This window comes from Anabrus simplex, chromosome 11 (genome assembly GCF_040414725.1).
Source record: "Anabrus simplex isolate iqAnaSimp1 chromosome 11, ASM4041472v1, whole genome shotgun sequence".
Classification (NCBI taxonomy): domain Eukaryota; kingdom Metazoa; phylum Arthropoda; class Insecta; order Orthoptera; family Tettigoniidae; genus Anabrus; species Anabrus simplex.
The window spans coordinates 54,263,694-54,277,994 of NC_090275.1; the positions used below are offsets into that span (position 1 = coordinate 54,263,694).

The 14,301-nt window shown below is 41.1% G+C and overlaps 1 protein-coding gene across 2 annotated transcripts in view; it reads right to left on the reverse strand.

Annotated features, from left to right (window-relative positions):
• Window positions 1-12,501, reverse strand: part of LOC136883579 (ras-related protein Rab-32) — a 333,780-nt gene extending 321,279 nt beyond the window's left edge. For both annotated transcript variants that reach the window (XM_067155976.2, XM_068229568.1), the window contains exon 1: window positions 12,291-12,501. In XM_067155976.2, the coding sequence (XP_067012077.1) occupies window positions 12,291-12,390 (100 nt within the window). In that variant the 5' untranslated portion in view covers window positions 12,391-12,501. The remainder of the gene's footprint in view (window positions 1-12,290) is intronic.
• Between the last annotated feature and the right edge of the window lie 1,800 nt (window positions 12,502-14,301).

Here is a 14,301-nt window from a genome sequence, read left to right on the forward strand (position 1 = left end):
CCAACAACTGCTCGCAGTGCGCACTAACGTAAGTGGCTTATACGGTTAGAGAGCCGCGTCAACATTTTTATTTTTATTTTCTATACGCTTGGCCATCTGGAGTTCCCACTTCGGGCACTTTCATTTCTAGCCAAGCCCTGCACGTTCCATAAATTTGAGCGAAATCGGTGGTGACGAGTAGGGAATGCCCCCTTGTGAGTACACTTCCCGTATCGAAAACGGCATATAAACGGGGACTCAGTATGGACTGAGTGTCAAGATCGATGCGGTAAAATCTTGGATCGTATCGTACTCGGTTCGAATTGAGTTTCATGTAACGCGGATCGTACTGAGATCGTATTGAAAACGACTGCGCGCACACTCCAGGTTTGTTCTATCGAAATAACAAATGTGATAAACCAGTACATATACTGTACTAGCTGATGTACCCGTGCTTCGCTACGGGATTCTCAGAAAGACTGACTTGGTGGTTTTCCTAACTGAATTCAACATAGATCATTACAAAAAACGTCAGTAGGAATGTAGCGATTGAAAGCAATGTTATCATATAAAATACTCGATCAAATGAAAAACCGCACACTTTCTCACTTTCAACGAACAGTACTACGGTGCCAATCTAACAGTCCAAAGTTCCAGAGCTGGAATAACCAGGTCGCAGACTGCCATGAACACTCCTCTGTCATTATTCCATTAAATATGCACACTACTCATTCCAATCAGTGCCTCAGAGTAGGGATTGAATAGCTCGAATGCTATGATGAACCAGTGTGTTACGTACCTGCAGTATCAGAAACTGTATGAACGAGAGGAGTGGCATGCTAAAGAAGAAAGTTTTCCAATTCCCTAGCTATTTCCGGCCAATGTTCAGTCAGGATGTTATACTCGGTACGCAGTAGTAATCCCATCTATCGGAGTTGAGCGGCACGAAGAACATCACAACAAACAATGGTCAATGTAAAGTTATTGTTGATCAGTGTTATGCGCTTTGGATATTGTAGGCCTTCTGAAATACCACTCTTATCATAGTCGGTACAGTAAAACTGAATGAACATAAATGATCGGATATTGTATTGTCTATAACTTTTGTTATGTAGTACTGTACTTTTCGATAGCACCAATAAAATAGGTACCGGCATTTAAAAATTAAATTTCAGGCGCCTTCCCCTAAACTACAATTTCATCTCGGGAAAATAAATTTATTTACAGCTTAGACTGTAGTTTCTTATTCCCCGACTCTACATAGCGGTTTTCATTAAATTCTGTTTACCCATTTTCTCGTGGCTCGGCGTTGATATGGACTTAGCAACAAAAATACAAATTCATTAATATCTGTGTTATCAGAGCCGGTACGGTAGAAATGTATAAGACATAAATGATTGGAAATTGAATTTTGCATTACTTTAGTTATATAGTATTTATCGATTAGGAGTGCTAATAATATAAATATTCGATAATTAAATTTAAGGCCTTGCCCTAAACTACCATTTCACTCAGCGTGAATAAAATGATTTATAGCCTAGATTGTAGCGGCACATACCCCGACTTTACATACCGATTTCCATTAAATTCTCTTCAGCCGTTTTCTCGTGATGCGTGTACATACAGACAGACAGACAGACAGACAGACAGACAGACAGACAGAAATTACGGAAAAGTAAAAGGTACATTTTCTTGTTACTATGGACATGACTGATACAGAAATACCATTCTTTTCAAATCCTGAGCAATGTACAGACAAAACTCTATTTTATACATATAGATTTACCTGTATAAAGTTATCTCCTTCTACTGCATTTGGAGTTTTTAAATTCTAAGAGGTGATATCGATTTTACTACAATTCTGCATCGTTCGTATACGTCGATGTTACCTGGCGGATTCCCAATACGATAAAATGCTACATGTAAACGGGGATCGTATTCAATACGGTAAGTGTACTCAAATCGATCTCAATCCCCATGTAAACTTACTAATTGTAAGTGCTCGCGTGTGTTTTGAGATCTTCAATTTTTCGAGTGAACCTTACATTTGCGAATGATTCATTCAGCTGATATGGCTACCACTTGTTTATACTGCGCGGAAACAAAGCTCACCGTCACTTGTCTTAAACTTGGCAACATCTGTTGAAACGTCAAGTAAAAACTAGATCTAGATAAACTACGGTATCAACAAGGTGGAAGAATGGCAGAAGAAATAAATTAAGAACATAGAGTGACTCGCATAATTATTCGGACAGACATGATTTATTATATTTTCTTTTGTATTAGTGATTTCAGTAATAATAAAGCATTGATATAATTTGAATACAACTTTCTGTAAGGAATATAAAATCTAAACGTCTATCATTCTTCTAATAAAGACTGTCAATGAAAATATAATATAAAAAACAAAACAAAATAAAACCAAAACCAATATTGCACAAAATTATTCGGACACTTTCCTTTTTACTTATGATCCTGGTTCAGCGCCTGGTTGTCTTTCCTTGAATTTTAATTACTTCCCTGAGTAGATTTGGCATGCTCTCCACTAATTTCCGGGTGTAATCGGGAGATAACTTCTGACACTCTTCTTGATGTCGGTTTGTCAGTTGTTCTCTAGATGTGATTGTTGTTTTTCTTATGTCTTTATAAAGTTTGTCCCAAAGGTTCTCAATCACATTCAAGTCTAGTGATTAAGGGGGAGGATGAAGCACATTTGCGCAATTAAACAATAACCACATCCTTACATTCCACGCCATATGCTTTGGGTCGTTATCTTGATAAAACTTAAAATGTTCACCAATCTCCATCTTTTCGGCACTCTTTTTCATATTGTCCCTCAGTATTCTAAGGTATTGAAAGTGGTCAATGATACCATCAATAAAAACCAATTCACCAACTCCATTCGTCGACATGCATCCCCACACTTATTATATGCCCACAGCCATCCTTCACAGTTGCTTTCAGATTTTTCCCTTGAAGCTCAGACTGAAATATGTTAAATCTACTCTCATCAGCATATATAACGTAATTACACCACTCATTGTCCTCTCTAACATGCTCTTTGGCAAACAGAATTCTCTTTCTTCGATTTATTTGATTTATGAAGGGCTTCATTCTTGCAATATGGCCGTGAAAGTTACCTCTTCTGAGCACTCTCCGTATTGTTTAGGGATGCACATTCTTTCTGGTGTCTGAGACAATCTCCGTAACGAGTTTTGGAGCACCTAACTTGGGTTCCTTTTTTTGTCTTTCTGGTGATATAACTCTCTTCACTCACAGAAAAAGTTCTTGGATGGTAGATGTTCAATTCTATCTTCCTCCCGGAATCTTGTGCTAATATCAGAGACTGTACTTTTATTCGTCGGTAACATTTCAGCAATTTGACGACAACTTTTACCTTTGGCATTGTACTCTTCGCTTCCTCTGCGGGCTATTTTCTCTACTTGTGCACAGTACTCTACTCATTGAATGTTAACGTTCATACTGTCCGTGGCTCACACACGACCTCTGCATGGCAGCTGACTTGTGTCCGAGTAATTTTGTTGAAGCACGTTAACTGAGTTCTGAGGTTCCAGGGTCACTGGTTCTCTCCTGTTTACTAATAGTACACATTTCAACGCCGTGCTGAATCTGTGAAATTGGGTTCTGTCAGAAACTAGTTTGCGTGTACAATATGTTCTCTGAACCATAGGGCCAGTGTGTAGCAAAGGCTATAATTAACGTGTCCGAACAATTATGTGAGTCACTGTACGCTATAAAAACTGCAACGTTATCCTGCTCTTAAAAAATCCTCTCTTCTACTCTACGACATAATCGATGATTGATTGATGCTTGTTGTTTAAATGGGCCTAACATCTAGGTCATCGGCCCCTAATGGTACGAAATGAAATGACAAATTAAAAACCCAAAATCCTCCACTGACCACAATTCAAAACGTGAGGACGAAGAATGAATGGATGGATGGACATGAAGTAAAAACGATCAGTGTAACCGACCCACAGTGCCTCATATGCACAGAAGCTGGCGTAAAACAGTAGTATTACTGACCAAGGGACTGCTTCTATAGCACGATACTGAATCGATGACGCTTGTAGTCGAAAGGAGTCCAAAATCCAAGTCATCGTCCCCTCATAATGGTACTTATCGCTAGAAAAGTAGAACCATGGTATTTGTCATGTTGCGGTACTAATCAAGAGTAGCGTAGACTCGCGGTATTCCACACGTTATGGTACTACTCACAGGTAATGAAATTCGCACATGTATTACAGACCTACTGTGTTTCGCACACAGCGGCGCCATTGGCAGGCAACGCAAACCTATGGTGTTCATCACCTAAGTGTACTAACCACAGGGACTCATACTATCCCGTGGTGTTACTAATCATAGGCAAACTAGAACCATGGGTTCACTCATCCCATGGTGTTGCTCATATAGTGCTACTAATCACAGGTACTGTAAAAGCCGTCGCGCTCTCGTTTGCTACTAATCACAAACTTATATATGTTGTACCTAACGTAGTGGTACTACGCGCAAGTAAAAGCGACCCATGGTGTTCTCCGCGTGGTGGTACTAATCACAAGGAGTTTCACTGTTCTAATATAATCATCCCTTGGTCGCCCCTTTTATCGCCTCTTACGACAGGCAGGGGATACGGTGGGTGTATTCTTCGTTTGCGTCCCCCACCCACAGGGGGTACGACATAATCGATACTGTTCGACGTCTTCAGCTTATGGAGAAGTACGCATTGGTTTGGATAAAATCACATACTGGTCTTCTTGGAAGTGAGCAGGCTGACGGCTAGCCAAGTCTGCTTCCAAGAACAGGAGACAGGATACCACCGTCCCATCATCTGATTGCTTACAGTAGCTCTTCTGAAGTAAAGGTTGCTGACCTGTTGGAATGAAGAATGGGAGGTTACATCACAAATGCGAGCACGGCATTAGTTCCTCGAGTATCCATTCCCAAACTGTGGTCCGCAGACGCCTAGGGGTCCGCGACGATAATCCAAGGGGTCCACTTGTTGCTTGTTGTTTAAAGGGGCCTAACATCTAAGGTCATCGGCCCAAGGGGTCTGCAATAGCAACTTAAGTTGTGTTTGAAGAGTGAAATGTTAACACCCTTTATGTAATTCTTAACAGGGCCAATATACAGTATGCTACACCTTAGCTGCGAAAAAAAAAGAAGAAAAAAGATATACTTTGAGGGCCGGTATTATAATGAGGGTTTAAACTGAAGATTGAGTTAAACTGTAACTTGAGTTTAAACCGATGTTGAGTCTTATAATGACCGGCCTCAGTTAAACTGAGGTGAAGTAGTAACTTGCGAGAAGAGATGACTGTCGATAATGTTTTGTTTACTTCTAGTAGGTAAAATGGCGTATAAAAGTAATAAACGTTGTGCGAATTTTACTTGTAAGGAAATAGAATTGCTTGTGCAATTAGTACAGAAATATTTATCTAGTCCGTGAAACAGTGCCCTTATGAATTCCTCCGAAATCTCCCATTTTAATAAACATACTACGGGAGGCATAAAACCGCAATGCTATTAGTAGCTGACTGATGGGTTCTACAGCATGATTTCTGAAAAAGAAGGAAATTACTTCATTTTCTAAAATTTACACTTTTGACATTCAAACAGTTCAAAACATTCTTACTTTTTCGTTGCATGTTTTATTCTAGCACCAGTTTGTTGAAATAGGGTTATGAAAGTCTGTTTTATAAGCCTAAACCTATTTAAAAATTATTTCTCCTTCCATATATGAAAGTGACGAGCTCTTGCTTGGAAAACTCGTACTGCCCGTGGTCGTTCAATAATTTGAACCACTTCTTCGTCATCGCTTAGTATTTCTTCAAACAGCTCAAAAATATCTTCGAGATCTATTCGTTCTGCCATGTTGTAAGGTTATGTATTCTTAAACTTCAGTTAAAACGGTAGATGAGTGGCAGTAAAATTAATCTCTAGTTCAACTTAAGATTAAGTTTTATAATACACGACTAACAGATAAACCGAAGTTTAAACTGAACGAACAGTTTAAACCTCTATTATAATACCGGCCCCCTGTCAGACAGTGTAAGTGATGACATTGTCACACACTTGGAAATGCAAATATCCACACTCCGACCATATTTTCCGCCTCTGGTTGAGAAAGTCTCGTAGGTCAGAAATCTCTTGTTTGAAACTAAACATGCACTGCCCTTCCTTGAGGAAAAGCAACTAGTAAAGATAAAGTGAAAAATAAATTGAAGAATGATGTGGGTGGAGGATCAGACGGAGTGGCATGTTCCATAAATATATCACAACTCCACGTCTGTGATCGACTTTTGGGTAAATGATATCCCCTATACCCTAGAATTTCTAGAAAGGAATTACTGCCTATAATGCCTTTCATGACAACGTGCCTGTGTGGTTATACCTTTTCTGCTCTCACACAAATCAAAACGAAGTACAGAAATGGAGCTAATGTAGAGCCTGATCTTCGGTTCGAGTGACTACACTTAGAAAACAGCACCCACCATCTGTCCCACTGATCCAACAACAGCAACAAGTGAATTTTTCCAAGTAAGTTTCCAGATCTGTTGTAATTATTAGCCAAGTGGCACATTGTTTTATAATTTATGTGCATTTATAAAAGTATCTTTATGTAAATGAAGTTAAACATTTTTGGAATTAAATATCAGTCCTAAATTATACGAATAAAATCAAACATGATATCATTGCAAACGTCTGTGTTTTCTTTACTTAATTCAGTATTATGTTCTGTTGCTAAGGGGTAGCCGGCCCCGTGGTGTAGGGATAGCGCGCTTGCCTCTTACCCGGAGGTCCCGGGTTCGATTCCCGGCCAGGTCAGGGATTTTCTCTCGACCTGAGGGCTGGTTCGAGGTCCACTCAGCCTACATGATTAGAATTGAGGAGCTATCTGATGGTGAGATGGCGGTCCTGGTCTCGAAAGCCCAGAATAACGGCAGAGATGATGCGTCGTGCTGACCACACGACCCCTCGTAATCTGCAGGCCTTCGGGCTGAGCAGCGGTCGCTTGGTAAGCTAAGGCCCTTCAAAGGGTGTAGTGCCATGGGGTTTGGTTTGGTTTTGGCTAAGGGGTGATATGTGGCGATATGCTCAGGAGATCTCAAGAGATAAAAAGTTTAATAATAATAATAATAATAATAATAATAATAATAATAATAATAATAATAATAATAATAATAATAATATTTGCTTTACGTCCCACTAACTACTTTTACGGTCTTCGGAGACGTCGAGGTGCCGGAATTTAGTCCCGCAGGAGTTCTTTTACGTGCCAGTAAATCTACCGACACGAGGCTGTCGTATTTGAGCACTTTCAAATACCACCGGACTGAGCCAGGATCGAACCTGCCAAGTTGGGGTTAGAAGGCCAGCGCCTTAACCGTCTGAGCCACTCAGCCCGGCGTATAAAAAGTTTCGAAAACCCTGTCAACACTATGCAAATTGCGTGTCTGCTTGCTCGGTTATCTACCACCTGTACAAAGTCAGTCTGCAGTGATAAGAATCGAAGGCTATGAGGAGGCAGCAGCAATCCAGAAAAGAATAAGCAAGGCTGCAGTTTGACCCCTCTCCTTATCAATGTTTACATAGAACAGGTGGTAAGCGATACCAAAGAGTTTCCTTCCCTCCTCCCTGTTTATCCCTTCCGATCTTCCCATCCCCCACAAGGCCCCTGTTGAGCATAGCAGGTGAGGCCACCTGGACAAGGTACTGGTCCTCTTCCCCAGTCGTATCCCCGACCCAAAGTCTCACGCTCCAGGACACTGCCCTTGAAGCAGTAAAGGTGGGATCCCTCGCTGAGTCCAGGGCAAAAACCAAGAATGGAGGGTAAAAGGATTAAATGAATAAAATATACTACTACCAAACCAAACCAAACCCCTAGGCACTTACCGCCCTTGAAAGGGCCTTGGCCTGCCTAGGGACCGCTGCTCAGCCCAAAGGCCTGCAGATTACGAGGGGTCGTGTGGTCAGCACGACGCAACATCTCCGCCGTTATTCTGGGCTTTCGAGACCCGGACCGCCATCTCACCGTCAGATAGCTCCTCAGTTCTAATCACGTAGGCTGAGTGGACCTCGAACCAGCCCTCAGGTCGAGAGAAAATCCCCGACTTGGCTGGGAATCGAACCCAGGGCCTCCAGGCGAGAGGCAGGCACGCTACCCCTACACCACGGGACCGGCAAATATACTACTATTATTAAAAAATAGTGCCTTTGCTGGCGAGATGTAGTGTTTACAGTGCACTATGTATTCTGGTATGGGCTATATCAAATGTGTTTCTTTCATTGACCTGTCTCAGTCTCATCCTTGGCTTTGACAATATGAAAGTGACTGAGGTATGAGTGATGCTAGTAATACCATTGCTTATGCAGCCAGTCCCTGTTATGAATGGTGTTAAAATATCGCTCATAGGGTCAGTTGGTGCATGCATTTCAGTGGGCTTGGCAGACTGATATGTAATAGCAGCGACTGGCTCGGTGAGGAAAGCAACGGGAAACTACCTCACTCCTCATTTCCCTAGTACGCCTCTTCAGTGACGCCTAGGCTATTTATGACAGCTGTTGGCGGAGCTGCAGAGGATCAAACCAGCCTTCGGGCTGAATACCCAACATACATACATATTATTATTATTATTATTATTATTATTATAGACCGTGTGAGCTGGCTGCGCGGTTCGCGCCGCATAGCTGCTAGCTTGTATTCGGGAGATTGTGGGTCTCAACCCCACCATCGGCAGGCCTGAAAATAGTTTTCAGTGATTTCCCTATTCTCATATTAAGCAAAATGCATCGTTTCCTTGTCAGTACTAGTCCTTTCCTTTCCTTGTCAGTACTAGTCCATCGTCGTCATAAGGCCTGTTAAATTCGGTGCAAGATAAAGTCAACAGGAAAATAATTTTAATAATAATATAATAATAATTTTACGTCCCCACTAACTACTTTAATGGTTTTCGGACACGCCGCCATGCCGGAATTTTGTTCCGCGGGAGTTCTAGTACATGCCAGTAAATCCCACCTCACGAGGCTGGCGGCGTATTTGGACACCTTCAAATACGAAGGGATTGAGGTGGGATCGAACCCACCAACTTGAGCTCAGATGACCACTGCTCCTTCTCGCCTGAGCTACCCACCCTGGCGATCGACCAAAAAAAAAAAAAAAAAAGCCGAAAATTAATCCAGAACACCAGTTATGCAGCTTTGAAGCAGTCCTCGCTTTTATTAATTTGACGTATTGTTTAATTATGTCTACAAAATATTTCTTCCCATGGATGGATTTTAGATACTTAGGTGGATATAGGACTACAGTACAAATATATACAATTTAAATATTGTTGATTGAGTAGCAAAATAAGGATATAGCAAGCAGATTGGAGCCGATCTAGGACGTATCAAATCAGTTTATGGACTGACGACGCCAACAACAACCCCTCCTCCATTCGCCTCACATGACCTCACCACTAAAGCCATTTATGCGTACAGCTTCATCCATCGAGTTCATTTCTAACTTATCCTTTTATCTCCTCATTCCGAGTAACCTCCTGCCACTGTTCCCACCTGTTTGTACCAGCATTTAGTCTCGCTAATTTCATGCATGTTATTTCTAACTTACGAATAACATATCCTGAATCTACCCGGCTTTCACTTTCGCGAAGTAAAGTTGCGGTGTAAGGATAGTTCCGTTCGGGAGCTGACTTCTTTCTTACAGAATACGGTTGATCACAACGTTGAACTCACGGCATTAGCTTTACTGAACCTTGATTCAATCTCACTTACTATACTACCATCCTGGGAAACGACACAGTTTAATTTTGTCTTTCATATGTAGCCAATTTAGTGCTTTGACAAGACAAATTTATAAATACCTAGGCAGAACCTGCGATTTTCTTTAAATGTAGCTTCACAGCTTTTTTTTTTCTTGATGTTTGTCCGACTCATTGGCTGAACGGTCAGCGTACTGGCCTTCGGTTCAGAGGGTCCCGGGTTCGATTCCCGGCCGGGTCGGGGATTTCAACCTTAATTGGTTAATTCCATTGGCACGGGGGTTGGGTGTATGTGTTGTCTTCATCATCATTTCAGCCTCATCATGACGCGCAGGTCGCCTACGGACGTCAAGTAGAAAGACTTGCACTTGGCGAGCCGAACCCGTCCTGGGATATCCCGGCACTAAAAGCCATATGACATTTCAGTGTTAAGTTCGCCTCAGTGGTGTAGTGGTTAGTATGATCAATTGCTACCGCCGAAGGCACGGGTTCGATTCCCAGCTCTGCCACGAAGTGTGAAAAGTGGTACGAGGGCTAGAACTCAGCCTCGGGAGGCCAACTGAGTACAGAAGGGTTCAATTCCCGCCTCAGTCATCCTCGAACTGGTTTTCCGTGGTTTCGCCACTTCTCCCCCAGGCAAACGCCGGGATGGTACCTAACTTAAGTCCATGGCCGCTTCCATCCCTCTTCCTTGTCTATCCCTGCCAATCTTCCCAACCCCCCCAAGTCCCTTGTTCAACAAACCAGATGAGGCCATCTGGGCGAGGTACTGGTCCTCCTCCCGAGTTTTATCCCCCGATCCAAAGTCTCACGCTCCAGGACATTGGCCTTGAGGCGGTACGGGTGGTATCCCTCACCGAGTCTCAGGGAAAAACCAACCCTGGAGAGTAAACGGATTAAGAAAGGAAGAAGGAAGGAAAGAAAGAAAGAAAGAACTTGAGTGGGCAATTTTTAGGCAAAAAAAAAAGACAAATATTATTTGTCGAATCAAATTGAACCGCATCCTACCCATACACAGTCGACTCTTTGTTTATTTACTATTCCAATTGACAAGACTGGGTGTCATATGTATACAAGCGTATTTGCAAATTACTTACACGACCCTGAAAGGTGAAAATAAATGATAACCTAGCGCCCAGACAGGCATGGGAGCAGGAAGAAAAGATGACCCCACCACGATCGGAGACGAAATGTGGCAGACGTGAAGCAGTTGTATAACAAACAAGTTCGAAGGAAGCCCGTGGTTACATCAGAATGTGAGCACCAATATTAGGTCCCGCTATCAAGTAATCAACCTGAAGCTTTCTATATTTATGACAGACTTTCTCTGTAAACTGTTTTTCTTAACAGTTCAATTCTGTGGTTTCTTTCTTGAAAGTAAAACATTGTAAATATACCCTGGCTGATATGTGTAGGGGGGAAAAAAACCATATATGATCATTCAAGGCCACAATATGTCTAGTAAAATAAATAGAAAATCCTTCTGAAGATTGAAAGTTCCCTTCCTATTTAAACCATGGTGTATTTATATATTTCTTAGTGTCGTCTGGTGATTGACGGACTGCGAGAAGCGTCAGAATCCGTCACAATTCTGATTTATGCGGACAATCAATACCGGCTATTGTTCACATAACATTATATCCTAAAATCAGAGACCAATGCTTGCTCATAAGTGGTTATGTTCTGAGCTGTCAGTGGAGAGAAGGCGTGGAATGGCATTAATATACGAATAAGTTTGAGTGGTGTTTTTAAAAGTAGGAAAGATCACAATATGGAGATAAAGTTGGAATTCAAGAGGACAAAGTGGGGCAAATATTCGTTTATACAAAGAAGAGTTTGGAGTTATTTACAAAAGGAAATGTTCAATACATTTCCAAATTCTTTGCAATTATTTAAGAAAAGTCTAGGTAAACAACAGATAGGGAATCTGTCACCTGGGCGACTGACTAAATGCAGATCAGTGGTGACTGGTGATCTGCAATGACAACTATTTTTTAAAGCAAAATATCATAACAAAAGTATTCAACAAACTCTGGAAGGCGATTCTTTTTTCTGAATACAGTTGTAAAATATCAGAGAACTTCAGTATATTCATGACAAGAAATGATTTATCAGAACATCAAAACTCTTTCCATGACAGTTTCTTGGTAAATAAAATTATATATTAATTTAGTTAAAGGATCTGAAACGTATTCGTTAAAAGTTAGCTTAGTTTAGCTAAGCTCTTGAGAATGTTATGTGTTACTATATCAAACTTCTTAGCAGCACATCTAAAAACAGATAAACATATAGCATGACAAGAAAAATACGTCTTTCTTTCTGCATAATAACAACGTAACTGCCTGGTGTATTATCCGATCAGAGATAAAGTAAGCTTATATAAGTTAACAACACTCAGGTACACGTATAATGACAAACAACGGTCAACACGTGTAGGAACAGTAAGATTGCTTCACTGAGCCACCTGACATTAGCACACACGTGCTAAATTGTGAAAGTGTTTTGCTGAAGAATAAACAAATATCTTACCAACACCGTAATCCCCGATGACAAGAAACTTGAAAAGCATTTCACGTGTGGTGCCATTTCCATTCGTAATCGTCCAATCTCTCTTGCCTTCGTGATTCATGATTGTACTGTCGGCCCATACATCCAATTATCCCGCTTCGACATAGAACATCAACCGCACTAAACCAGGCCATACACACACATCCGTCACAACTCGTACTCTGTGTACACACCTTACTGCCTACAACGTGACGTGAGCCGACCTTTGCTGCCATCTTGTGGCTACCGAGATAACTTTCAAGACAGTGCATCCTTGTGGCGAATATCTGAAGTAGTTTGTTCTTTCTGCCTGATGCTCGGGCGCCTAACATGAAATATTTGGTGCCGGTGCCTAAGAATCAGTTAATCACGAATTTTGGAAGCAAATCCTAACAACGTAAACAGGACAGTATGGTAGGTACAAGTTGGAATTCTTTGCCAAATGACTGTCGATTAGGGTGGCCCTACGTTTGGTATTATGGCAGAGAGTTCGGATTTTGAGCTACGGTAATTGTCTTCCATCTGTAATTTAAATTATGCTGAACTTTAATCTATTCTCCTTTCTCAGGCAAAACGATACAAATGACATTACATGTATAGAAAACTGGAAAAAAGAAACTATAGATCCACATGGGAAACTTTTTTTGAAATTCCGACGATTGTTTGTTATTGGACAAATTACGAAATACAAAAGGCTTCGGTGGGTGCGGATGCGAGTTTATGACGAATGGGTCGCGAGTCATTTGCGGATCTACGCCAAGGTCAAGTAGGGCATATTATTATTATTATTATTATTATTATTATTATTATTATTATTATTATTATTATTATTATTATTATTATTATTATTATTATTATTATTATTATTAAATCAGTTTACCCTACAGGGTTGGTTTTCCCCTCGGACTCAGCAAGGCATTTGGCCTCTACTGCCTCAAGGGCAGTGTCCTGGAGCGTCAGACATATGGTTGAGGGGATGTAACTGAGAAGGAGGACCACTACCTTGTCCAGGTGGCCTCATGTGCTGTGTTGCACAGGGTCCTTGTGGGGTATGGGGAGATTGGAAGGATTAGGAGAGGAAGAGTGAAGGAAGCAATCATGACCTTGAGTTAGGTACCATCCCGGCATTCAATCAGTCAGTCACTACTGATCTGCATTAAGGCAGTTGCTCAGGTGGCAGATTCCCTAAATGTTGTTTTCCTAGGCTTTTCTTGAATGATTTCAAAGAAATTGGAAATTTATTGAACATCTCCTTTGGTAAGTTATTCCAATCCCTAAATCCCCTTCCTATAAATGAATATTTGCCCTAATTTGTCCTCTTGAAATCCAACTTTATCTTCATATTGGGATCTTTCCTACATTTAAAGACACCACTCAAACTTATTCGACAGCTCAGAATATACCATTTAGTCGAGCAGCTCGTCTTCTTTCTCCCAAGTCTTCCCAGCCCAAACTTTGCAACATTTTTGTAACGCTACTCTTTTGTCGGAAATGACCCAGAACAAATCGAGCTGCTTTTCTTTGGATTTTTTCCAGTTCTTGAATCAAGTAATCTTGGTGAGGGTTCCATACAACTGGAACCATACTCTAGTTGGGGTCTTACCAGAGACTTGTATGCCCTCTCCTTTACATCCTTATTACAACCCTTAACATCCTCATAACCATGTGAGAGATCTGTACCCTTTATTTACAACTCCGTTTATGTGATTACCCCAATGAAGATCTCTCATTATATTAACACCTAGGTACAGTACTTACAGTGATCCCCATAAGGATCTTTCAGCCCATCAATGCAGTAATTAAAACTGAAAGCACTTTTCCTATTTGTGAAACTCACAACCTGACTTTTAACACCGTTTATCATCATACCGTTGCTTACTGTACATCTCATAACATTATCAAGGTCATTTTGCAGTTGCTCACAATCTTGTAACTCATTTATTACACTATACAGAATAACATCATCCGCACCTTATCTCTGATTCCACTTCTT